The 26,963-nt window shown below is 39.7% G+C and overlaps 1 protein-coding gene across 3 annotated transcripts in view; it reads left to right on the top strand.

Annotated features, from left to right (window-relative positions):
* Positions 1–26,963, top strand: part of VPS13D (vacuolar protein sorting 13 homolog D) — an 87,956-nt gene that overhangs the window by 11,140 nt on the left and 49,853 nt on the right. For 2 of the 3 annotated variants that reach the window (XM_042831608.1, XM_042831610.1), the window contains exons 15-42: positions 34–106; positions 304–468; positions 974–1,104; positions 1,317–1,449; positions 2,878–5,097; positions 5,436–5,587; positions 5,742–6,776; positions 7,716–7,806; positions 8,260–8,386; positions 8,597–8,777; positions 9,759–9,941; positions 11,859–12,075; positions 12,529–12,739; positions 12,874–13,045; positions 14,043–14,155; positions 14,434–14,643; positions 16,422–16,687; positions 16,776–16,909; positions 17,874–18,029; positions 18,901–19,123; positions 19,350–19,424; positions 20,104–20,310; positions 20,519–20,608; positions 21,286–21,426; positions 22,625–22,747; positions 25,008–25,113; positions 25,465–25,617; positions 26,176–26,311. In XM_042831608.1, coding sequence (XP_042687542.1) covers positions 34–106; positions 304–468; positions 974–1,104; positions 1,317–1,449; positions 2,878–5,097; positions 5,436–5,587; positions 5,742–6,776; positions 7,716–7,806; positions 8,260–8,386; positions 8,597–8,777; positions 9,759–9,941; positions 11,859–12,075; positions 12,529–12,739; positions 12,874–13,045; positions 14,043–14,155; positions 14,434–14,643; positions 16,422–16,687; positions 16,776–16,909; positions 17,874–18,029; positions 18,901–19,123; positions 19,350–19,424; positions 20,104–20,310; positions 20,519–20,608; positions 21,286–21,426; positions 22,625–22,747; positions 25,008–25,113; positions 25,465–25,617; positions 26,176–26,311 — 7,224 coding nt within the window. The remainder of the gene's footprint in view (positions 1–33; positions 107–303; positions 469–973; positions 1,105–1,316; positions 1,450–2,877; positions 5,098–5,435; positions 5,588–5,741; positions 6,777–7,715; positions 7,807–8,259; positions 8,387–8,596; positions 8,778–9,758; positions 9,942–11,858; positions 12,076–12,528; positions 12,740–12,873; positions 13,046–14,042; positions 14,156–14,433; positions 14,644–16,421; positions 16,688–16,775; positions 16,910–17,873; positions 18,030–18,900; positions 19,124–19,349; positions 19,425–20,103; positions 20,311–20,518; positions 20,609–21,285; positions 21,427–22,624; positions 22,748–25,007; positions 25,114–25,464; positions 25,618–26,175; positions 26,312–26,963) is intronic. The other variant, XM_042831609.1, reaches the window with a different exon arrangement.

Consider the following 26,963-nt stretch of genomic DNA (forward strand, 5'->3'; position numbering starts at 1 on the left):
TTTTTTTTTTTCTCTCTCTTAAATTGTTACAAGCAAAAAGAGGTTGGCTGCGTATCTTCCTTTGGGCTCCAGAATTTGTCATCTGAAATGACGAACCAAAGTGCTGGTAGGTGCTTGAGCCTGTTTTTAAAAGCGAGTGTGCTGTACCAACCAGAAGTCAGTTATTCAGTACTTGGGGTTTTGATTTTTGTGTCTGTTTTGTTTGGTTTTTTTGGTAGTGTTTCTTTGTGTGTCTTTTGTTGTTTTTTTTTTCTCCCCCAGTAGTTTTGTTGTTTGTGTAACTTGTTTTGTATTCCATTGCAGATCCCGATGCCCCAGTGTTTGAGATGCTCTATGAAAGAAATCCTATCCACAGCAATTTTGAGAGGCGCCTGGAAGTCAGCACCAGACCTCTAAATATTATTTACAATCCCCAAGCCATTAAGAAAGTAGCTGACTTCTTCTACAAGGGAAGGGTTCATGCCTCAGGTTAACCTTTAATATGTATTTTTGTGTGGCTTTTTGTTTTTTCTTTTTTGTGATGTCTTTATTTTTATCCTTAGAAATTTAAAGCACTAATCAAATCTCCTCTTTAAATTCAAATTTGAATTTCTGAGATTTTTCTGAGCTGTCTCTGAGTGATTTTCCTGTTTAATCAATTTCCCTTGGGCAGACTCCTGTAACTTTCACTTTCAAATTGCAAGTTGTTGCTATACCACGTGATGAGTGTTCGTGCCACCTGAATTAAATACTTAACTAAGGCAGAACACTTCTGTAAGCTTTCCTGGAAAAGCATGGAGAGCAACAAGTTATTCTGGACTACGAATAGATACAGGCAAAATTGTGTTCTTATCTTACATTTTATTGCTAAAATGAACTGATTCTCTGTCAGAATAAGTAAATATAAGTCTTTTTTTTTTTTTTTTTTTTCTTCCTAATTAAATAACAGCTAAACAAAATTAATACCTATTTCTTTTTTAAATGTCCTGCACAGGTTTTGGATATCAGTCTGAATTAGAGGCCAAAGTGGCTGAAGCTGCCAGAAGACAGTACAACAAGCTGAAAATGCAGACGAAAGCTGAAATCAGGCAAACTATTGATCGTTTGCTAGTAGGAGACTTCATTGTAAGTTGTTGGCCACAAGTGGTTGCGTTGGCTTTCTTGACAAATGGTTTAGCACTTGAAAACCTCAATAGCAGAGCTGTATTTTTCTGCTATTGACTGTGAGATGTGACAGTGGAAAAGTGCCTAACTGGGGTGATATGTTTGGCATGGCATTTTTATTTGATTTTATTTCTGTGTTGTGAGTCATTTTTTCTTTCTTCTTAAACTTCCAGGAAAACAGCAAAAGCTGGACAGTGTGCCTTGATATTTCTGCCCCTCAGGTGATCTTTCCTGATGATTTCAAATTTGTGGATCCAGTGTTAGTTGTTATAGATCTGGGAAGAATACTGCTAACCAATTCTCAAGGTATGGTTTGGTATTATTGTAGTTTTCGTTTTCCTTCCACCTTCTCCCAGAAACTCCTGTTTCTTTGTGGAAAGTAGAGGTGTCTCAAGAGTTGTTCCTCTGTACACCTGTAGTTTCACAAACAATTCTGCTGTTAGTGATAGTTTTTGAATTAATATTTAGCTGGTGTTTTTTAAAAGTAATGGAAAGTTGGACACGGGTTTTCTTTAGGGCAGGGGTCTGAGGTTACTTATTAAATGAAATAATCTCCTTATAATCTTATACCTCTTGAAGGCTTTAAGCAGGTGTGAAGCTAGTGTTTCAGGCCCTTTACCAAAGATGAGATTTTTGTTTCGAGGGATACAAAACTTAGCTGTTGAATACTTTCTGGGGACAATGTTCCCAGTGAGAGTATGCTTTGAATAAGCCCTCCAGCTCTGAAGTCATATGGATCTGTTCTTAGCATGTGTGGGCAGCTAATTAATAGAAATGAATGGAAAATTGTGTCCTTTGCTTATGTTAGAAGTTAAAATCATTGCTTCTTAAACAACTCATTGCTTCCTTCCTGTTCCATTGGGAAAACAGTGAACGAAAATTAAAATGAAATTTGAGCGTATGGTGTGTGCCAATATGTTTAAATATTTAAAAAATGAAAGAGATACCAATGGGCTATTCATTCAATTTTTAAAAAGTGCAGCTCCAGGGTGAGTAGTTTTGTGGTGCAGTGAAAAGTCAAGGTGTTGAGCTCAGAATTATCTACAGTGATGTTTTGTGTACTGTGCAGTAACTTCGGTGTCAGGGCAAACTAGAACAAGAACAAAAATTGTTTACAGAAGTTACATCTTTGTTTCCCTTTGGAACCAATGCATCAGCCTGGTAGGAGTAGTTTGAGCTACAAGAAAATTTGGAAGATGGAATCCCTGCTTTGCAGAGTAGAAAAAATCTTTTTCTCATGATAAAAAGAGGTTTAAAAATATACAGTTTAAAATAAAGTTCTCACATATTGGATCAGCAATATATTGTAGTTAAGTATTTCTTTTAGATGATTTAAAGGAATTTATGATCAAATCCTGAAGGGTCTCGAAAGGCTTGCATAGGCAGGTTAATGGATTATTTCATTTCTTTATTTAAACAGCTTCTGATAACAGTAAAGCTTGTAGTAGTAGAAAGTGGATTAAAAAATGAGAAAATAGTGTCTTTTAATAGATTTTTTTTAATACATTGTGACTGACATCTGCATCCATGTAAAAGAAGTGTAGTAGATTTCCTGTTGAGAAAAGAGAAAGTGACAGTGAAAGGGGCAAGGACAGTACCGGATGTACCCTGTGTTTTAAAAATACAGCATCAATCAGGATGATCAGGTAATGATGGGAAATACCCAAGGAGGGCGGGAATACTTCTGTTTGCTTATTTATTTGTTTGATTTTTATTATTTTTTTTAATCCACAGAAGAATCTAAAAGGAATGCGGATACTTTTTCACCAGAATTCAATGAGTTAAGTGATGAGGAATATAAAACACCTCTTGCAACTCCTCCCAATACTCCACCACCTGAAACCAGCACTAACAGTGGAATCAAACTCTCTGAATTTACTGGAGTAGAAATAAGTGAAGAGCAGTTACAAGCACACTTAATGAGTAAGAAAATGTACGAGAGATACACGCTTTCATTTCTGGATCTTCAGATCATGGTGGGTCGAGTGAAAGACAACTGGAAACACGTTCAGGACAGTGATGTGGGTCCAACACATGTGGTAGAAAAATTCAATGTTCACCTGCAGTTGGAGCGCAGATTGATATACACATCTGACCCCAAATACCCAGGAGCTGTCTTGTCTGGCAGTTTACCGGACTTGAAAATTCATATCAATGAAGATAAAATATTGGCTTTGAAGAACTGTTGCACACAGCTGAGTGCATCTGAAACGAAGTCATCAGATGGCCTCAATCTAGGGAAAGATAAGATTTTTCTGGAGGTAGACCAGCTTGGCACTTTGCATGATTCTGTAATGAATCTGACGCAGAGCGTTGTGATGCTCGAGCAGCATACCAGGGAAGTTCTTGTTGAATCTCAGCTGCTACTGGCTGAGTTCAAAGTAAACTGTATGCAGCTGGGGGTTGAAAGTAATGGACGGTATATTTCTGTACTGAAGGTTTTTGGCACCAATGCCCATTTTGTGAAAAGGCCTTACGATGCAGAAGTGTCTCTGACTGTTCATGGACTGTTACTTGTTGATACTATGCAAACATATGGAACAGATTTTGACCTTTTGATGGCTTCTCATAAGAATCTGAGTTTTGATGTGCCAACAGGAAGTCTCAGAGACAGCAGGGCTCAGTCACCAGTTTACGGACCGTGTGATGCACATCCCATTGACGCATCCAGTCTGACAGAGAGATGTGCTGCTGCATCAAATACTTCATCTGGCAACAGTGGAAAAGATCAAGAGTCTTTGATAAAATTAGAGTATCAGTTTGTGAGCGCAGAATGCCCATCAATGAATTTGGATAGCAGCCTGCAGGTGATCTCTGTACAGGTGAACAACCTGGATATCATCCTCAATCCAGAGACAATTGTTGAACTGATTGGGTTTCTCCAGAAATCTTTCCCGAAGGAGAAAGAAGATTCCAGTCCTCAACCTTTAATGGACAACACGGAAAGAGATTGGAGGGAGCAGGAAACCTTTCAGTCTACTTACGTACAGAATACAGAGGTAGCAGTTGATATTCACTGGTTGAATATCCTCCTCCTCAGGACAGTTGGAATGACAAATGGAGAAAAATATGGCAGAAAAATTGCAACAGCCAGTATTGGTGGTACCAAAGTCAATGTTTCCATGTGTAGTAAGTTTGATGTGAATGGCTCTCTTGGATGTCTTCACCTGATGGATTTAACGCAAGACAGTGTTAAGAACCAGTATGTTGTCAGCATAGGGAATACAGGAAGGTATGAAAATCTCATTGGTGATGTAGACTACTTTGAATCTTTATTCTTTAGACTTGATGATGGAAGTGGCCTTCCAGATGCGTTAAGTTTTACTCTGACTGAAAAGTCAAAAGAGGAATGCTCTCTCAATCTCAGAATGGCCTCCTTACACTACAACCACTCTGCTAAATTTCTGAAAGAACTGACTTTGTCAATGGATGAATTGGAAGAGAATTTCCGCAGCATGCTGAAAAGTGCAGCTTCAAAAGTTACTACAGTCTTGGCAACTAAAACTGCTGAATACAGTGAAATGGTTTCTTTGTTTGATACGACGCCAAGATCAAGAGATGTTGCCAGCTTAGAAGATAATGATGGCTTTGCATTTGGATCACCACCTCTCAAAAGTGATACTATTAAGCTTATATTGAACATCAACATTGAATCACCAATTGTCTCAATACCTCGAAAGCCTGGTAGCCCTGAGCTGCTTGTAGGTCACCTAGGACAAATATCTATACAGAATTTTGTACCAGGAGAAGATGAGTCTACAAGTGATAGACTGCAAGTTGAAATAAAAGATATTAAAATGTATTCTTTAAATACCAGCCAGTTTATGAGCAAGAAGGAGTCTGCAAGTGAAATATCTCAGGGTCTTCATTCTTCAGGTCCTGCTAGTATTAATAGCCAGGAGGAATCCCAATTTACTCGTCACGACTTCTTTGAATCATTACATAAAGGCCATGGTATGTTAATCAAAGGACTCTTTATTATTTTTAATATTAATGGGAGAGAGGGCTAAAAATGTGTTTCGGTTGTAGGCTTGCTTATGTACTGCCTCACCCCATCCTGAAATATGCTGCTCAATTTTAAATAAAATGAGCAAGTCCTTTTATTTGTATCCATTTTTATTTTCCTAATCAAGAACTGAATAATGTCTTTCGTGCAGAAATTTAACAAAACAGGGCCAACATTGCTGAGAAATCTTGGTTCATAGCTCCTGCATCATCCCTGCTGTGCAGTCTTTATACGATAATCAATTCATGTATTATAACATTGTTCTCATTTCACTTTTTCTTAACAGCTTTCCACATTCTGAATAACACCACCATCCAGTTTAAATTAGAAAAGATACCCCTAGGGAGAGATTTAGATGTAACATTCCCGCTGAGTAATGAAGACTTTGGAATCACAAACATCATGAAAATTGAAGGGAAATTTGTGAACCCTCTTCAGGTATGGTAACTTAGTAATCCTATTATCAATATAAATACATTTTTCTCCATATTGGATACGAATTTTTCAGGGAAGTATCTTCAGATACAGGTAGTTATTTCAGTGTTACAGAGAGCTACCGTGTTGACTGTGGTTGTTTTTTTCTGCATTGTAGGTTGTGTTAGCAAAACATGTGTATGAACAGGTCCTGCAAACCCTGGATAATTTAATTTACAATGAAGACTTGAACAAATTTCCAGCTGCTGCTGCATCTTCGACTTGTCACAGTTCTCCATCAGTATCAGCTCTCAATACAGGCACAGAATTCTCAAGTGAACGGAAGGAAAATGGCTTATTCAGCCACTCCAGTTTTAATTCTGTTCCAAACAAGTCATTAGCTATCAGGGAAACAAAGTCTTTCACTCAGATTCAAGCAAACTTCCACATCTCTGAGCTCCAGGTTCAGTTAAGTGGTGATCTTACACTCGGTGCACAAGGCCTTGTCAGCCTTAAGTTTCAGGATTTTGATGTTGAGTTTACTAAAGATCATCCTCAGACTTTGTCTATTCAGATTGCCTTGCGTTCACTGCTAATGGAAGATCTTCTAGAAAAAAAACCAGACTCTGTGTATAAGAATCTGATGGTGTCCCGTGGAGCACCCAAGCCATCCAGTTTAGCACACAAGGAATACCTTTCACAGTCATGTCCCTCAGTATCCAATGTTGAATATCCAGATATGCCACGCTCCCTGCCATCTCATATGGAAGAAGCATCCAATGTTTTCCAGCTTTACCAAAGACCAGTTTGTGCCTCACGTAAGAAACAAAAAGAAGATGCTGATTCTGAATACCCACTGACTCCACCTCCTTCTCCAACAGCAGATAGATCCAAGCTGCCCTGTGGAAAAAGTCACTTTGATGATTCATTGGTTCATATCAATGTATTTCTAGTGGATAGGAAACATCCTGAGTTTTCCTCTCGCTATAGCAAGATTAATCGCAGCATAGATGTCGATTTCAATTGCCTGGATGTCTTAATAACTCTGCAAACCTGGGTGGTGATACTGGATTTCTTTGGGATTGGATCCACTGCTGATAACCACGCGATGAAGCTGCAACCTGAAGATGCTCAGCAGACATCTAAATCAGAAGTAAATACCTCGTCTGTTTGTGCAGCCCAAGAGCCTGTAAACACTAAGCTGGATTTGAAGGTATGGTGCCTGAGGTGCAAAATCATAATGGTATTGTCTACCATAGAACTTCTGCTTTATGGAAACTTAAGTCACATTTGCATTTTGCAGTGAGGAACACAGTTAAAACAGTAGATTTAGAATATGTGTGTATGTAGGTTTTGTGAGGGAGAAGTTGCAGAAAACATTTATTTGCAAATGGATTGGCTCCCTTGCTCTGTCATCCTCCATACACATGTACATATGTCTCTTAAAGAGAGGCTGAAGTAGTACTTTCCATGTTCATCTTTATGGAGCTCTCCTGGATAGAGTTTGGACAGTGAGAGCCTAGAGAAGTGCAAGTCCTGTGGGAGGTGGTTTTTGTTTCCCTGGGGCAACACAAGGCAGAATCTCAGTGTTGGTGGTCTCTGAAGTAGTTACCTTTCCTTGATGCTGACATACTGGAATTGAAACAGCTGTTCTGGGTGCTGTGGAGTGTACTTCAAAAATGTATGCATATATATGCTTCTATAGCTTTACATACGTACATGTTTATGAATGTAGACATGCAGTAACATAGTCTTTGTCCAGAGGTGCTGTAGGAAGCATTCCCTGGAGGCATTCAAGGCCAGGCTGGATGTGGCTCTGGGCAGCTTGGTGATCCTGCACATAGCAGGGGGTTGGAATGAGATGATCATTGTGGTCCTTTTCAACCCAGGCCATTCTATGATTCTGTGTTAACAAATGACAAATCTTGACAAAGATAACAGTGCTGGGACATGTTGATAACCTGACTGTTCTAAGGTATTTGGGAGACTTCAGCATGCAAACAAGGACACAAAAGGCTGTTTTCATCGATTGTCCTGATCAGATCATTCTTTGAGTTGTAGTGAAATTGTCTTGGGAAAAAAAAAACAGCAGGGCAGTCCAATTGTGAGCTCACACTGTGTAATGCCACCCTGTTTCTTTTTGTTTGACCAGGTCCATTCCTTGTCTTTAGTTCTGAACAAGACAACGAGTGAGCTCGCTAAAGCCAGTGTGTCAAAACTTGCAGCTCACTTGGAAATAATTGGTGAGTAGATGGGAGATGATTTAAAATAAAAGGAGATGTTACTTTTCAGTTGTGGTTTGAATTGTTTGCTTGCTCATTGTTCTGGGTTTTGTACGTCCTGTTTCTAGGGAATGTGATGCTTCTATTCCTCCCCATTGGGATATTTCAGGATTGACTTTAAATTCTTGCAGTCCTCCCAGTTGCAGAGCAGCACAATAGTGTGTATTACTGTTTCAGAGGAAGAAAAGAGTTCTAAGTTCACAGAGTGCTGTGATCACTGTGTGTGCAAATGATAGGGTTGCATTTGGGTTAATGTTTGTAGCAAATTGTTTCAGTATCAGGTTTTATGTTTAATTCGTGTCCTTTGTTGAGTTACTTACAGTGAGTTTATTCCACTAATACAAGTTTATGGAAAAATTGGGTTTTCAGCAAGGTATGTTTGATGCTTACAGCTGTTTGGCTCTTGTTTTGCAGATGGGGATTTAGCCCTGCAGGGAAGCATTGGAGGTCTGTCCCTAAGTGACCTTACAGCTCACGGGGAGTTTTACAGAGAACGTTTCACTACAAGTGGTGAAGAAGCACTCATTTTTCAAGTTTACAAGTATGAATTGAAACATCTGGTTATTGGCCTGAGTCCTATTAGCAAGATACTGTCATATGAGCTATATTTTGTTGTAATTGTTGAAGTTATATACTGCGAGCACCAGTTAAATCCTGTTCGTTATTGTTTTGTAAGTGAATAATGAATGGCTCTATTTGTAAAATGGTGTTAAGATAGAAAACTAAATTCTACTTTGGTCCTCTGTCACAGATATGGGCGGCCAGATCCATTGCTGCAGAGGGAGTGTGATATTCGTGTCACTCTCAGGATGGCATCTGTTCAGTATGTGCACACCCAGCGCTTCCAGGCCGAGGTGGTTTCCTTCATTCAGCACTTCACTCAGCTTCAGGATGTCCTGGGCCGGCAGAGAGCAGCAATTGAAGGACAAACAGTACGTTGGGGTGTTGTTTTTTTGTTCTTTTCCGTTCTTTCCCAGCAGACTTTTGTAAGTTGAAATGAATTTTTCATAATGAATCCCTTTTTTAAGCAGTGAGTTGTCACATAGTCTTCTCATTCCCCTTCCAGTTCAGTGTGGACAGTGCAATTTAATGTTGATTCTGGCAGCTGTTGTGCTGGTGTTTGCTGTTTCCGTCAATCTTTTTGAACTGGACTTTGTTCTTTGCTGAAAAGAAGAGTTCACTTTCCCTTTTAAACTTGTTGTAAAAAATCATTACAACATTTCGTCTTAATTTTATAAGTTGTGTTCCTGAATTCAGTACTAATCAGTGTGGAATAACCACCTATTTCCTGTGAACTCGAGTTTCTAAATGTGTTTTACATGTAACAGTGCCATAAAACCCCAAGAAGAGTCTTTCATTGTTTTAATCTGAAAATGTTACGATGAACACTTTATAAAAGTACTAAAAATAAAGCAAAGCATGCAATGGGCTTCCAAATTGCTCTGATGCTTCAGTATTTGTAGGGAGCATGTAAACAAGAGGGGGAATGGCTATTTATGAGGGTGGATAGTGATAGGACAATGGGGAATGGTTTTAAACTGAGATGGGAGGTTTGGGTTGGATATGAGGAGGAAGTTTTTCCCCCAGAGGGTGGTGAGGCACTGGAACAGGCTGCCCAAGGAGGCTGTGGATGCCCCAGCCCTGCAGGCATTCAAGGCCAGGCTGGATGTGGCTCTGGGCAGCCTGGGCTGCTGGTTGGTGACCTGCACACAGCAGGGGGTTGGAACTGGATGAGCACTGTGCTCCTTTGCAACCCAGGCCATTCTATGATTCTGTGAACCAAGTTTTCAAACAAACGTTTGCTCTCTCTTTGGGCAGCCTGGTCTTGTGAGAGGTGTCCCTGCCTATAGCAAGGGGGTGGAACTAGATGATCATAAAGGTCCCTTCCAACTGAAACCATTCTATGATTCTAGGTGAGAGACAAAGCTCAGCGAGCTTCCCGGGTTCTTCTTGATATTGAGGCTGGTGCTCCTGTGCTGCTCATACCTGAAAGCTCAAAATCCAACAGTCTTATTGTTGCCAATCTTGGAAAACTGAAAGTGAAGAACAGATTTCTGTTTGCAGGCATGCCAGGCACCTTCTCGCTGAAGAACAAGGTAAGAATGTTTCTTCTCAGTTTCTCTGCTTGGGACTTTTCTGGTTCTTCTCTCTGTACATTGGAGCTGGCTGCAGGTTCTTGTACCCAGCTGCTCTGTTCTGCACATGCAGTGCCTGCTTGTTGAGGCCTTCAGGGCAGTGGCAGGTTGTGCTGATGGAGCTGGCCATGTAGGAAAGCTGGACCAGCTGGGTGCACACCTGCATGTGGGGACATAAAAGACTTTCAGCTAGATCTCCTTCTTCCATACAATAGCAGAGAACGGAGGAATTTCAGAGCTGAAAGTTGTTGGAAAATGCTGGAGAGCAGAAATTAGTTTGTTTTTTGCTTTCTGCTTTTACTTAATGAAACCATCCATGTGTGGTTGGTTTCACTAGGTGAAACCTAAGAAAAGGCTTCCAGTATAGGTTTGAACCAAAGTTTTAAGTGCAAGGAAGGGAACTTTGAGGTTAGGAAAACCCATCTGGGAAGGGTTTCTAGAATTAATCTGTGCAACAAAATGGGTGGTTGTTCTGGCAGTCACTCATTCCCTTCTTAAAGAGGAGATGGGATTCAAGTGACCTGCCATTGCTGCATGATTTCTGTCCATTATTGCTGTATGATTAATACCTCACAATGCCTTTACTGAAAGACAGCACTAGATTGTAACATTGACTTGTCTTCTGAGTGCTGGTTGTCTGCTGCACTCTGTTGTGCAGCTATATGTAAAGATTCATAAATGGAACATCCCCCAAATAATGATGGAAGGGTACAGGAAATGTGTATGTAGCAATTTTATTTCATTTTAGCAGGACTGTGTTATGTAGCACTCAGGTATTTGGTGATTTAGAGCAGGATAGAGATGTGTTTTGGTGTTGGGTGTTTTGATGCGGGGCTGGGTTTTGTTTCTCAGTTTTGCATTCTTTTGTTTTCATTTTCTTTCTCTGCCTTGTTTATTTTTTGAGGATCTGATTTTGAAAGGCAATGCATACAAGGATCCAGTTTTATTTGAGGTATTTCACATCTTTGTGATAGTGATAAGGTGCTCCTCATTAACTAAAAAATCCTACTCTTGTGGAATTTAGCACTTAAAAAGTCCCCACCTACATTAATGTGTAAAGAATTTGCTGAATTCCATAAGATTCCGAGTTGAATTTATTATTGTGTGCTGTTTATGCGTGTTTGAGGAGCTATTAATGTGGGTTTGCCTAAACTCATGGATTTACAATGATGTGATGTCTTCTCTTTGCATGTCCTCTGCAGCCTTGTTTTATAGGGCCATGCTAAATGCTCACATTTTCAAAGTGTTGCTCTTGAACTTTGCTTTTTTCACTTCTGGACATTTTGAGAATAAGGATAAGGGGTTTTTTTTACAAACTCAGCTCCTGCAGAAAAATCCTGGGACACACTTTGATATCATGGCTGACACCCCTAAAACAATATGACATACAGAAGTGTTTATTCCCTTACTCTAATAAATATTAAATTGCTGACATGGTCTTGCAGAAATCACTGCCTATTCAAGGTATTCTGCAAAACAGCTTTTAAAAGATTTTTCCTACCTTTATTCTACAGGAATGCTTGATATCTTGACAGTCTTAGCCCATTGTGTGATGTTAATTTCATTTATATGGGATTTTGGGGGAGGTGTTCTGCCAAAAAAAAGAAAAAGACATTTTAAATTATTTTCTCCTTGGGAATGTTTCACATCTTCCTTTGAAAATGTTTCTGAAATGATGTGTGTATATATATATATATTTAAAGGCAGTATTTTTTTCTGTTAAGGTGATAGGAGAAAAGCTTGACCATCTTTCTGCAGTGGTAAAAGATAATGTAATTCATAGAAAACATTTATTTTTTGGTCAAGGACTTGAATGTATTGGGCCCTTTGTATTTGAAGGGGGAAAGCTATTGTTAATCATAGAATTGCTTTCTTTAGCAGGATTCCGTTCAGTTTTCGTCTCCTTTGGGAACTCCAAAGCACAGCATGAAGAAAACCACGAGTGCAGATGAATCCAAAGGAGTGCTGGAAGGACTGTTCATGAAAAAGCCATCAGGAGGAAATGTTTCTAGGCTGAAGAGTGAGCTGAATTCATTGAGTAAGCCACAAGGACAGCAGTCCAAAGTAGCTGTTGTACCAAACCCTGAGAGCCCAGGTATGTTACGAACAGTAGGAACCCAATTTAGTTCTTTGTGTAGAATAATGCAGTGCCATTTCACATATACCTTGTGAACAGAAAGTGCTTGGTTTAAAGATTTTAGTTTTAAGAGTAAGTAACTTGTTAGTTTGTGTGGATTTTGCAGCTTAAAGGACTAGAGAATGTTAGTTCAGTTTCTGGAAGAACATTGCTGCAGGTTGGGTGTGTTTTAAGATGGGTATTATGAACATAAGGAGTATTGTGGACTCATAGTTAAGTTCACTTTTACCCAAGCTTGGTATCTGATAGTTACAGATATTGATGAGTGTGAATAAATATCAGAATAACTTCCAGGAGAAACTAAATGTCTTTTTTTTTTTTAGGTAAGTTGCATTAGTTTTGCAAATTCTTTATTTCTTTTTGCTTTATTCTTTTTTCTTGTTTCATGTGTTATCTCCTGTGCACTTGCAGAGGATCACATCTGCCTCTTAGACTGCATTGTGGTTGATCTGCAGGACATGGACATATTTGCTGCAGAGAGATACCCGAGAGAGTATTCCAAGGCTGTGGAAGACACAAGTACAGACTTGAGCTTTCCATCCTATTGTGTGAGGCAGACAGGAGGAAGTCTATTGAAAGAACCTTTCAGGCTGAAGTTGCAAGTAGAGAGAAACTTAGACAAGTGAGTTGATCCAAGTGGGATCCTTCTATGCTGTATAGGAAACACACAGCGTTTCACGTTCCTTCTTATGTGTCTTAGAGTATTCCCTGCTGTGCTGTAGTATCTTGAAAACCCATTTCTTTTCTTTGCTATAGAGAGCTGAGTCATGCAGTTGCAGACATACTGATACACGGCAGTCTCTCATCAGTCCATTGCTCTCTGGATTTGCCTAAATACAAACTGATACGTGGCTTGCTGGAGAACAACCTTGGGGAACCCGTGGAGGAGTTCATGCGACCTTACGACCTGCAGGATCCAAGAATTCATGTAAGAGGAACTGCAGGTTTATGCAGTTGAAATTCTGCATTTCCTGACTGGGCGCAGCACGTGTTAATTTGTCGTAGTTCATAAGATGGACTAATTAATTTAAAAACTAACAAACAGACACAAAAAAACCCCCAAAACAACAGAGAAATAGTGAGGAACTTTCTAACTTGTAGATACTGCTGAGAGTTCAGGGTTTTATTCTGTAACACTTCAGTCCTTCCAGCTGTGGCTTGCAGATATAAATCCATATTTCTGAGATTCTCAACTTCAGAAGAGATGTGAGAAATGGGTGCCATTGTTTGCCTTCCTAAGAGCAAAAAGTTAAATCTATGAAAACTGTACTTCAGGGCTTTTTCTGTCTGAGGTGTTTGTGCTCAGCTGTTAGGTTGCAGCATGCTGTCACCACATTAAGAAGCTTAAGATTTTTCCATAGGAATAGAACTTTTGGAAGAGATTTGAAGGTTCTCCTGTAAGCATGTGCAGGGTAATGGCACCTTTCCCATTGTGTCTGTGATGTTCTTAATGATTTATGAAGCTGCTTTTTCTCAAAACCCCTCGTCTTGTAAATCCAGAAGAAGAATTTCAGTAATAAAAGCTTTGCAACAAAGCCTTTTTATTTTTATTTTTTGAGTAAGTTATCAATTACTGCCCATCTTCTAGGGCTGTAGTCAAACACAGTCCATTCAGGAGAAGTGTGGGCAGCACCTGGAAATAATCATCATTTATCCTTATTAGTGGGAAGCATTGTTTTCACTTGATCTTGTGAGGCTTCCAGGCATTATGTTGCACAGCTGTAATTTTTGGAATGAAATGTGTGACCACAGCAGGGGAGGATGCTGTGAAATGTCTTTTTCTTTCTCTCAGCAATGTTTAATTAAACTCTTTAAAGGAGAAAGACTCTGTAACTGTTTGCATTTGTCCTAAATAACAAAATGTAGTTAAGAATGAGATTTAAACAGATGTTCTTAAAAAGAATGTTGGTCTTTGATGCTTTCAGACAGTTTTGAGTGGAGAAGTGTATACTTCTATGTCTTTCCTCATTGACATGGTTAATGTGAGTCTGGAATTGATGGATCCAAAAGGAAAAGATGAATGCAGCTCTTTAGCCAGGTATGAGTCTTCTTTTGTTTCTGAATGCATTATCTGAACCACTTCTTCATTATAGGACAGGAATTAACTTAGTCATGAAATTAAGCAGTAAATAACAGAACAGAATTTCTTAATTGGTGCCCAAATTGGCAGTTTGTATCTCTGTGGCATGAGATGTGATTATCACTGTTTGAAAAATTAAAGAGACGAGCACAATGACATGCATGTTTGTTTGGTGAGTGACTTGGAGAAATAAATGAGCTACGAGATTCTTAGATGTCTTCTTTTTATTCTCCTAGATTTGATTTTAAGAAATCGAAATTGCTTTTTGAAAGCTCTTCAAACAGAACAAAGTCTGTAAATTTGGTTTCCCATTCCATGATGGCGTTTGACACGCGTTACGCTGGGCAGAAATCCACAGCAGGCATGCCCAATGTGTTCAATTGCATCTTCCAGCCATCAAAGAATACCAGCAGTCCAGGAGCAATCCAAATTGAGCTGCATTACAGGTTGGTAGTTCATGATTTAATTACTTCTGTCATAGGCATTCTGTAATGTTTTGACCAAATTTGTGGCCTGTTTGAATCATCACTGCTTAGAGCTGTATTTGCTTCATAGGTCTGGACTGGGTTTGTATACTTGTATGCATTAATACATGCTGTGCAAAAGCTGTTTTTCCAGTAGGTGTCACACTTCTCCTTCTGAGAGAATCAAATAAATACAGAAATTGCACTTTGTTCAGAAAGCAGTCTCTACATTCCCTGCTGTGTTCTATGCCGTGTTGTTTCTTCCTCATCTTAACTTCCAGGGATGCTGAAAAGCATCAGGAAGTGGATAACTGTTCTATTTCTTGTTTTGAAAATGGAATTGTAAAGCACTGACATTTAACTTTATTGACATGACAGTCCATTGAGAGATGATAACCCTGATAACTGTTGATAACTGGCAGAAACGAGGACGAGGTGAAACAACAGGAGGTGCTGTGTCCATGTTGGATCACACTGACTGGCTCAGCTCAGCTTTCCAACTGCTTTATGAGTTTGATACCTCCTGAAGCAGTTGCTGCAGCAACATGGGAAAAATCTGGGGACTGTGAAAAACTTTGAAGGCATTTGGTTTGAAGTTTAAGGCCATAGAAAGGAATTAGTCATATGAATTTGGAGGATGTTTGATTGCTTTAAGTGCTTAAAAGATGTTTGCATTGAAGAAAGGCTTCAAGATTTCGAGTTGAATAAAAATGAAATGCCATGGGATTTATTAAAACAAATGAACAGCAACAGCAAAAACATCCTGGATTTTCCTGTGGTCCTTGAGCCATTATCTGCCTCGTTGGGAGGCTTGGCTTAGCAGAGCCTGATCTGTTTTATGAGTGATGGGTTCATGGAATTTTCTTCCCAAATGTTTTGCTATCAGATTTTTGCCACATAAGCACATGTTACATTTTTATTGGTGAGAGCATCCTTGGCACTAGATGGAAGCTATTGCAGAGCTCTGCAGTTCTGTTCTACTGGTTCATGCCTTTTGGAGATATCCTGGAGAGCCAGGGAGTGTTAAAGGGTTCTGCTATTGGAAGCAACACAGGCAGCCTGCTTCTCACAAAGGAATGACACTTCTGCAGAGATTTAATAGTCTAGAATGTCTTGGATAGAAAATTGTTTCATGGAGTTTAAGCACTTAGATTATTTTCCAGTTAGCATGACCAAATGTAATCGGGATCGTGAAGTCAGACAGCTTTAGCCTCCCTAACCTATTCAGGATGTGATGCTGAAGTAATGGTGGGCTAGCATTATTTCTGGATTGCAGAGAAGCTTCCTCTGCTACAAAATGCTGTCAGAGTGAGAGAAAACACATTGTGAGTCTGATCTTTCACAGGGGCATGGAGCCAGGGCTAGGCTTCACGTGCAGTGTGTTAGCTTTGATACTGAACAGATGTAAAACAATGATAATAACAGGTCTGGTTAAATGAACACTGAGATTATTGATATTAATTTGCACTGTGCGAAAGAATAAAAGGAGCTCTTAGAGTTTGTTCCATCATTTTTCAGTTCACCTTTTGTATCGCTGCAGCTTAGAAGCTGTTTCTTGCAATTGAGCTATATTAAGTTTCTGCATGTACAGCAACTTAATGAATTTCAATCTGCTTAAAAACTTATTTTTAAAGGCACTTTCTGAATTATGTGTACCCATATAAAGTTCCATGTAGTTCTTAATTCTACTACTCTACTTCCCACGTTTTAAATAAAAGCAAAATATGAAATTTATGACTATGCTTCTCTGTTTTGAATAGGTCTACTAAGGATTCCTCCAGTTTCACAGTAGTACTGAACAATCTCCGTGTTTTTTTAATATTTGACTGGTTGTTACTGGTTCATGACTTTCTGTATACTCCTGGAGATACCAAAAAGAGGGAAAATGTCCTTTCTTCCCGGCAACGCACTTACAGCAGTGAAACAGGGGTGGTTCCAAAAGCAGTGAAAAGTGGAGTAGTTACAAAACGTTCATCACTACGTGTGTCTACAGAAAAACAGCTGGAAGTTAAGGTCAACGTGACAGGTAAATGGGTTCTTTATTACAGTGCTTCACAAGAGCTTAATGGTATTTAAGATTTTCTTCTTATTATTCATCATTCTGTTTTGTTAAGGAACCGAATTTGTGGTCGTTGAAGACATGTCTTGCTTTGATACAAATGCAATCATTTTGAAGGGGACCACTGTTCTCACTTACAAGCCCAAGTTGTTGGATCGTCCTTTCTCTGGTAGTTTGTTTGGCATTGAGGTAAGTAGAGATAAACTTCATTTTGTAAAGTCTCTCAAATTAGATGAATTTATGGGGATACTTGATGTACGTATATAGCAGGAGTAGTCAGTAGATTATATCTAAGGCATGTTAACTCCCCATCAAGTGCTCTAGTAGTTTTGAGTGAACTTATATTGTTGTGCTTGAAATGCTTGACTGTAATTTCAAAACACTGCTAAGAGTTCAGCTTCCATACATCAACTGGCAAATTAGTTGGAAGCTGGGGCTTGACTAGATAGGCACAAGTCGACACGTCCAGTAAAGGCCTGTAGGCTGAGATCATGACTGATTTGCAGAGAATAAGCAGTACTGTGTCATTGGAATATACATGAGTTGGAATTTGGAGTATGTGAAGTGATCCTTGAGTCCTGTTCAGCAAAGTCAAACACAGCTGGAGAGAGCTGTGGCCAGTTTTGGGAGAACTGACTTGAAGAAGCTCTTAAGAATATAGGAGTGCAATGAGAACACTGAGTGCTGTAGGAAAGTATGTAGTTGTAGCTGTATAGAGGTATGGAGTATAAAATATATCTGGCATAATATATCAGCAAAGCCTAAAAGATTTACTCCACCTAGGAAAAGAAGGCTGGGCAGAGGCGTGATAAATCGTAAATGATTTTTGTAGACCAAAGAACAAAGCACTTTCCATATCTGGGGTGGGAGTAGTGGAATTAAGCCCAGAAGTAAATAGTTGGTTGGGTTTCAGAATCTTTTTTTCTTGGGTTTATAGAATTACAGGTCATTGGGATAAATTGTCTGGAAAGCTTTTGGAGCTGCTCTGAGAGTTTACAAAAGAATTGCTATTGTCTGTAGAGAACAGTTTGGCTGTAGTTCATATACTTTTTGTGGTTGAGAATCAGTCTTTGATTTCAAAGCCCAAGTATGTTAGCTTGCACTTTCAGATTCTAATTTCAGTATTTTTTTTTACCCACTTTTTAACTTTTAGGTATTTTCATGCCGGTTAGGGAACGAACAAGAGACTGCACTGTCAATTATTGATCCAGTCCAAATTCAGGTGGAGCTCGTTGGGAACGCTTCCTACCCGAGTGGCTCGGGGCTGTTGGATGCTTTCAACAGTGAAGATTTCCCTCCTATTCTAGAGGTAACATCAGAGGGCTGAATGAGGCTGTGTGCAGTGCAGAACACAGTAACGTGACCTTATACAGATTTCTCATGCAAGAGAATCCAGTGAGTAGTGTCAGTAAGAAAGGAAGAGCAGTTTTTACTGAAAAGGGCAAAGACACAGCCATGCAAAAAATGCTGGCAGTAGCAAGGATCAAATGAGTTCTGGGATCTCTTATGGAAAATAGCAGCAAGGGAAAAAATGGTGGGCATATAGTGTAAACTATTAGACTACCAATAACTGAAAGAAATAATTGTTTATTTTCTGAATCTAATAATTAGTGTTTTCTATTGTATTGAGGGGAAAAATATTTAGAAATTTCTTTTTCCTATTACACCAAAGCAAAATATTTTCCCCCACCTCCAATTTTTGCTTTAGATATTAAGAAGGAAATAACAGAAACATAGTAATTTTATTACTGGAGATTTAAAGCATCTTCATGGTATGTTAGTATTAAATTTTGTTTTATCTTTTGCTGCCCAGAGAGGCTGTGGATGCCCCGTCCTTGGAGGTGTTCAAGGACAGGTTGGATGAGGCCCTGGGCGGTCTGGGCTGGGATTAAATGGGGTTGGTGGCAGGCCCTGCCTGCAGCAGGGGGATTGGAGCTTGATGGTCTTTGACATCCCTTCCAACCCAGGCTATTCTGTGATTATATGAAAATATTTGTTGCTAGCCAAAGTATACAAGAGAAGTGAAAATACAAAATCATAGAATCATATCACTGAATGCCCTGGGTTGAAAAGGTCCTTAAAGATCATTTAGTTTCAACCCCCGTGCTGCGGGCAGGGTCACCAGCCACTACACTGAGCTAACTGAATCTTATTTTTTTGTTTTCTTTTGTTTTCATTAGATTCAGTTGCAAGCATTGGATATTCGACTGTCCTACAATGATGTCCAACTGTTCTTAGCAATTGCTAAATCAATTCCTCAACAGACAAGTGCAGCTATGCCTGAATCAAGTGCATCAGTTGCCGAGAGTACTACTAACCCCACTTCATCACTGGTGGCTGAGCCTTCTTGCTTGACAAGTGAAAACAGAGAGATACCCAAACGTGTGTTGGATCCTGTTCTTGGTAGGTTTTTAACTCCTGTAGCTGCTGCAACTTTCTGTTCTGTTTTGGTGATTTGGTGTTTTGGCACACACTTTTTTTTCTTTTTTAAACCAGCACTGAATCTTATTCTTTTTCTGCAGCTTAAATGGGGTAAAACCCATTTTTCATTCAGGTGTATTTTATTTTAGAAATAAAAACACGTAGATAGCTGTCAAGGGTTTATAATTGGCTGAGTGTTTAATTGCAGAGGTGCAGCTGGCTCGCCTTCAGGACTTGGGATTCAGTATGGAAGACTGCCGCAAAGCTCTTCTGTGCTGCCAAGGTAAGCTCAGGTATTCAGAATGGGCCTTTGGGTTCTTCCTGCTACCAGACTTTCAGACTGTAAAGCAGCTGATGGGCAGGCAGTATTTCCTTCTCCGCTTCACTTTGGCCTGTTGTTACCCACATCAGCTCTGTGTTGACGTCTTCTTAAGCATTCTCATTTCTCTGTCCTACTAAATACCACTCTCCAAGGGTTGTTCTTGGCTCTTGAGATGTCATCTGGGGCACGTGGGTGGATTGCTCTGTTGTGGTTTTTCTCTCCTGGTGTACCTGTTTCTTAGCATTATCCATCTCTGTAGAGCAAGTATTTTCATCTCTGCCTTATGAATGATATATTTTACTTGTGCATACAATACATGTAAAGAAAATGAAGGTTCATTTCCTTAGGCACTGTCTTGTTTCCAGCCTTCTTCATAGGTTTTTATAGCATTAATGAAGATTCATATTATGTTAACGCAGTTTGCAAACATCAAACACAGTCTTTCCTCTTAGAAAACACTGTTGTGTTTGTAATCTTACCACATGGGTGTGTTTGAACAGAGCACATTCAGGGTACTGTTTGTGTTTTGCTATGCATTCTAAGGGAGAGGCAGTTAATTTGTTAAATCTATGTGGTTTTCACATCACCATCTACTTTCTAAACGGAACATCCTTGTTTTGAATGTTTGGTTTTATTTAAGGTGACTTGAAAAGAGCAGCAAGTTGGCTGTTTAAGAATGCTGAACCTTTGAAATCACTTTCCTTGACATCCTCTGGTCGAGACAGCCAAGGGATTGTGCCTTTTCAGTTCATCTCTGGGGTGGAAATCAAGGCAGAAAGTATATGCATCTGCTTTATTGATGACTGCATGGACTGTGATGTGCCCCTTGCTGAGCTAACGTTCTCACGTGAGTACCTGTTTTGCAAAGTGAGTTTTGCTATATATATATGCATGCATATTTGCTGTATATATATATATATATATATATATATATATACATATATGCATACGTATCTGTCATATACATAATGACAGAGCTTTCCGTTCATTGCTTATTAACAATGCAGTAGAAACTTGATAATGTTTGTTTTGCATAATGTTCGCTTTTCTGGCAGGTTTGAATTTCCTCCAGCATTTGAGGGCCAATCCTGAAGGCAGTGCTCACTTTACCCTCTCTGGAGATTATTATAATCGTGAGCTTTCAGGTAAAATACTTGGGGTTTTGTTGTCTGTGTAAGTTTAGGAAAACAATTTGGTGTCCTACAGGAACCTGAAATCCACCTAATGTGAGATGAATACAAGGGAATGCAGTGTGGACACGATCCTGGACAAGATAGCTTACCTTGATATGTGAAGGAAGAGTGGGGAATGTGGAGAGATTGCTGATAAAAAAAAATTACACTTAAGTTTTTGCATTGCAGTAGAATCATAGAATCACAAGGTTGGAAAGGACCTACAAGATCATCTAGTCCAACTGTCCTACCACCATTGCTACCCACTAAGCTACTAAACCAAGTTTCCAATTCAGTTTTCTAGTTGAGGATGTTAAAGAACTTGAGGGTACTGATGAGGCTGAAGGCAATGGATTGACATAGTAAGACCATTGCCATTTATATTAATAGAAACAATAATTTCCTTTGAATGCTTCCCTCAGAAGTGCAGCATTTCTGCAAGTCTCTACATGTGCTCTCCACTGGTTTAAGTGGAGGATCTGGAGCAGCTTTCTATTAATGACCAATTTGAACCTGTTGGTTTACAAGTTCATCTTGAATGCAGGGACCTCATTATTGGGGTTGTATTATTAAACTCTTAGGTATGTAAGCAGCATTCCAGTGTGGCCTTCAGCTGTGTAACACACGTGATGTGTTGGGTTTATTCTCAGGCTGGGAGCCATTTATTGAGCCATGGCCATGCTCAGTTTCTTGGCAGCAGCATGCTTCAAGCCGCCTCCACCCTTCCCGATTGAAGCTGGAAGTAAAGGCCAAACACCGTTTGGATGTCAACATCACCTCTGTCTTCTTAGGTATGTAGGAATATTCCCTGAGAGCATCGCTGTGCAGTCTTAATTTTCACTTTTAGTACTAAGACAGCAGGTAGTTCTCATTGAGCCTTGCTGGTGTCCCGTGGATGGAGGGAGGGAGGCTTGGCACGAGTCCCCAGATACTTGAGATAATATTGTACACAGGTGTGCATTTAGGCAGCCTGTATTTTATCAGATACTGTGAAAGTGTAAAGACACGAGCTACATGCTTTAGAAGTTAGTAGGAATTCTTTTCTTGGTCGTATGAATTCTATCAAATTCATATGTTTCTTGAAATTTCTCTATAATCAGGAACAGGCTTTCATCTAAAGCTTTCCATACATACAGTACTTCAAAATATTTTGTTAAGCTCATCAGTTTTCAGTGCATTGAGAGGCATAGTGGGGAGCTGCTTATTTTCTGCAGTGTTTGAGAACTGAAGTTTTCAATTCCCACCTCAGCAAATGAAAATGTTTTGTTCATCATTAACTCAGACTTTATGGGCATTTCTGTGTTGTGAGGCTGTGAACGTTGCTGAAAGATTATGGCTTCTTCTGCATGCAAATCTATAATTTAATAGTCATAAGTGCAGAGGGCTGAGCCTTCAGGTGGAAAAGAAGAGCCTTCCTTGTTCCTTGAACATTCATTTGTTTCTCCAGCAAGGTCTGTGAGGTTGTTGGAAAGAGGGAGATAAGGTAGGAGGAAAAGACAGTCACCACCAATTCCTTAGAGTTCCTGTGATGCTTTTTACTACTAGCAACAACAACAGGCTGGTTTGATTAATGCTGTTTCAGAGCACTTAATTGGTGTCTTCATATTTATGGTGGAATAGATGTATACCTCTTAAAAAGAAAAGAAAAATGGAAACTGCTTCCAACACAAAAACATCTTCAGATTAATTGCCTTTTCAGAGAGACCTCCTATGTTGCTCCTGGAGTATCTTGAAAAATAGGGATTCTGCTGCATGTTTAAAAACAGAAGAGTCCCTTAAGAATATAAACATTTGTTTTTGAAGACAGCACTGTGATTTCATGAGCTGTTATGTCTCTAAATTATGTAAGTGGGTCATAGGAAAAGCAGTGAAATAAAAGCTTTCCCATTAAAGTGGAGCAGGCTCGGGCTTATGAATTTAAACTACTTTTTAACTGCTCTTCTCTTGGCCACTTTGCAGACATTTACTTTCTGTGCTTTATTCTTCTAGAACAGTATGCAAGCACCAAGCAGTCATGGATGGAAGATTACTGTAAACAGGACAAAGAAGTAAATGCAATCAGTTCTGAAGAGTGGATGGGCTCTTCAGAGGATTCACCATGTTTTGGACAGAGTATGATGTTAATTAATCTTTCTTTATTTGAAACAATCCTGACAAGCACAGTCATTTGTCTAATGTATTACAAACATAAGTATTAGGCCTTCAAAGCATACAGTGAATTGTTAGAGGCTATCTGGCCAAAACATTAAAAATCCTATTTTCTGTTCAGTTTTTCCGTTCTTTAATAACAAAAATCTTCACTGCTTCTCTTGAGTGAGAACTTGGCCCTGTAGTTCTGCTTCCTGTTTTAATCACGCTTTCACAGCAGCTCTGAGTAAGAGCACAAGAGATGGGGCAGCTCTTTCATTTTCTCCTCTCCCAGTATTAATTCTGGAAGAAGTTTTAGTAACTCAAATACCAACCTCACATGAGCAAATGGGTGAAGAGCTGTACAGTGATTGCATGCTGCCAGCTGTCCCTGTCCTCCTGCTGCATGATGGGGAAGAATCTACCTATATTTATGTGGTTTTGCTTACCTGCTAACTTTGTCTTTCCTGTCTGCCAGGCCTTCCTCTTGTCTACCTTAGAACTAGGAGTACAGCCAGTTTGACTAACCTAGAGCATCAGATCTATGCTAGAGGTACTGTATAGCACAGAGAGAACAAAAGCTGCTTTTTTTTTTTTTTTTTTCTTTTTTGGAAATCTGTACAGTAAATACTGTGGTGTATGTGTGAATTGCCAGTGTATTTTAAAAGGAAAAAACCACAAGAGTTTTTACAGCATTTCATCCCATCTGTCACCTTAAGGTCTCCTCTGAGCCCTTCATCAGAGAAGGGAGGAGCAGAACTGTTCCTTTGTGGGAAGACTCTTTGAGAAAGGCTATATGAATTGTTGGCTGCACAATATCCATTTTCTGAGGTATCTTTCAGGAAGATATTTTATTTTTGTGGGAAAGAAGCATTTATTGCTTGGCTTTTTGTGGGCACAACAACAAAAGAAACAGCTAAATGAATTATGAAAAACTCCTTTTTTTGATAAATCTTTTATTTTCTGGTGCTGGTCTCAAGATGCAACTTCATATTATGTTTTCTTTTGAAAATCGAGCCACAGCCCAAAAATTCCTTTTCACTCAAAAAAAAAAAAAAAAAGAGTAGCCTGCCAATTAAATAGCAGAGTAAAGTTCATCTGACTCCTGGTTGTGATTTTGTTGAACCTGAAGTAGGCAGAAAATGACATGAAGTCAAACTCCATACCAAAAATACAAATATTTTTAAGTTGCATTCAGCAAAAATAACCCAGTGCTTCCATTTTAAAGAATTCAATTTTTGTACTTTTGAATTGAAAAGGACCTCCTTGGTGAGATGTAGAGTGATCAGATTCATGTCTCCATCAGCACAGTGAGGAGTAGAGCCGTCTGTTGTCCTTCGTTTGGGAGAAAGCTATGTGCAGCCGTCAGAAACTCCTTCACAAACACCTCCCCATCTGCTCCCCCCTCTTCTGCCTTCGTACACTTGTGCTTCAGTTATTCTTGGTCAGATGCATGGCTGCATGATATACTGGAACTTAATGGAAGTCATCCTTTGGAGAGAAATTCTGTGAGGCGTTTAATTCCTGTCTTTGAGCAGCTGATTTGACGTGTCTGCCTTCTGTCAGCTCTCATACAGAAAGATGTATGTGTTCAGGGAGCAGCCATTTATCTTCCCTCCTAAGTAGTTGCTGGGATTTGGCACCGTTTTTTTTTTTCCTGTCCAAACACAGTAAGTATTTTCACAGACGTGATGTACAGCAGCACAGAAGAGGAGAGTAACACTTGGATGCTTGTTAGTAATGCATCCTTGAGAAATGCCAAACACTGTAGGTGAAGTTTCCTGTTCAGAGGGCTTTGCAGAGCCAGCACTTTAGCAAGACCAGATTACCTCTGGCTGCAGTCTGGTTAGTGCACAGGGATTATATATGTATCCCATTTTCTCTTTTTTCTTCTTTTCTTTTCCTTCCTTTTTATTTTCTTTTTTCAAGTTGATTAAACTCAGTTCCTCTGGTGTTCTTAAACTGTATTACCAAGGCCAGCAGATGACGCAGGGAAAGATTTTGTACCATTTCTAGAGCAGTTAATAAATAAAACTTCAAGTGGTTTGAGTAATCTGCTAGGCCATTTCTTAGATCTGCTTTTCTAGACGTGGTACAGATTGTGGTTCTTCAGCCATTGTCTCATCCTGTGTCTGCATCTGCTGAATCTAGATGATCTTAAGGGTCCCTTCCATCCAAACCATTCTATCATTCTATGGATATTTCTTTCATAAGCATTTAGACAAGTCTTTATTCTGTCTTACAGCTGAAATGAAGACCCCAAAACGCAGACAGCCATTTGTGCCCTTTGCTCTCAGAAACCATACTGGATGCACTCTGTGGTTTGCTACCCTCACTACAACACCCACCCGGTAAGAAGTGGGATCGCTTTGGCAATACCTGGCTGGCTTCTCTGGGATGTCAGCCAAACCCAATTGTCCTCAATTCTTCTGTTTTCTTGCTGGGATCTTAGCTCCCAGTCTTTCTTAGTCAGGAGCCTTTTCTTTGTCACTGAGAAATTAATACTATTTTAAAAAACAAAAAGCTAATCAAGCCCAACTCCCACAACCTTTCTTCGTAGCAGAGGTGCTCCAGCCCTCATCTCATGGCTGCACTCCAACACTTCCACATCTTTCATGTGTTGGGGGCCCGAAGGGTATGGTTCTGTTTACAGGGCTGGGATGTGCTGGAGGCTCCAAGTCACGATGTGATTCTCTACACAGGGCTGCACTGTCTCACAGTGGGAGTCCAGGAGTTGTTCCTGAGGAAAATGGGACGTTGCTGGATGATGCCCATAATGTCAGTGAGTGGAAAGAAGTTATCACAGGGGAAGAAGTTCCATTTGAGTTTGAAGCCAGAGGGAAACTCAGACACAGGTGAAGGGGTCAGGCTGCAAAATGTGCTTTGACACACTCGTATGTAGTGTATAGAATCATAGTTACGAAGATGCCAGTAGATACTAAATAAAAAGGGGATTTAAAAAATCTTTTAATGTGTTTTTTTTTTTTTTTTTAATATTTAAAACTCTCTATGTAAATGTGGAGTTATCAGTAAGCAGCTTGTCTTCTGGTAGGTGGAAGCTATTCCTAGATGTGAGCTCTGGTTTAATTGTTAAAACGTTTTAGAAAGTTTTGTATGTGGCAGGGGGAGGAGGGACTCGCTAACGTAAGTGTTGTTGGTGTTAAGAACTGGCAAACAAATATTGCCCGTGGTTTTGTGTTTAATTTTGATGTAGTCATACTTATCAGTGTTGAGTAGGGAGAGCAGAATAAATCAGGTCCATAAACAGAAAAATTCTTGAGGTTTTTTTCCTTAAGTGCTAAATTGGTGAGATTTGTTTCCTCGTTATGCAGAGGATGTATTTTGTGTGAACTGTTTGGTATTCACCCTGTAAGAGAACACTAAGTAGTAATTTAACTTAATCTAATCTGTAGGCACACGCATGATCTGAGGATTCACCAGCTGCAAGTGAGAGTGAATGGCTGGGAAGAAGTCAGCCCAGTGTCTGTAGACAAAGTTGGAACCTTTTTCCGCTATGCTGCACCAGACAAGAATTCCTCCTCTTCCACTGTAAGCTCTGATTTGAGGTGTGAGCCTTAACAGAAATATGTAGGTTGAGAGTAATGATGCCTACAAGGTTTTGGTGTGACAACAGCTCCTGCATTGCATGAGATTGTCCTCTTTGGAGTTGGTGTGAGCTGGGAGAGCGTGAAATGGTGAACTGACAGTGTTATGTACAGCAAACAAACCACAGGGGTAGCCAGCATTTAGCCTGCATTTAGCACTTAGAACTGCCAATGACAGAGATAATGTATTAGGGACAGAGCCACAAAGTTGTGGAGCTTGAGCTTCAAATCAGCACTGCAGGCCAGGCTGGATGTGGCTCTGAGCAGCCTGGTCTGGTGATTGGTGACCCTGCCTGTGGCAGGGGGTTTGAAGCGAGATGATCATCGTGGTCCTTTTCAACCCAGGCCATTCTGTGATTCTATAATACAGCAGCTATTTTTATTTCTTTCATGGCAGGAATGCTTTCTCTGTGGTTAATTTACTTAAAATTAACAACATTGGCAATTCCCTGAAAGCCTGGAGATTGTTGAAATGTGTGGCAGCTTGGACCAAATATACTTGTCATGAAGGAAAAGCACAATTGCAGTAAGCAGCAGGCTGGCAGGCAGTTGTGATTGAGACTTGGTGATAGAAATGGTTGTGGAATGTAGAAACT

Source organism: Centrocercus urophasianus, unplaced genomic scaffold (genome assembly GCF_019232065.1).
Source record: "Centrocercus urophasianus isolate 14NV4802_14NV808 unplaced genomic scaffold, USGS_Curo_1.0 seq_36, whole genome shotgun sequence".
NCBI lineage: Eukaryota > Metazoa > Chordata > Aves > Galliformes > Phasianidae > Centrocercus > Centrocercus urophasianus.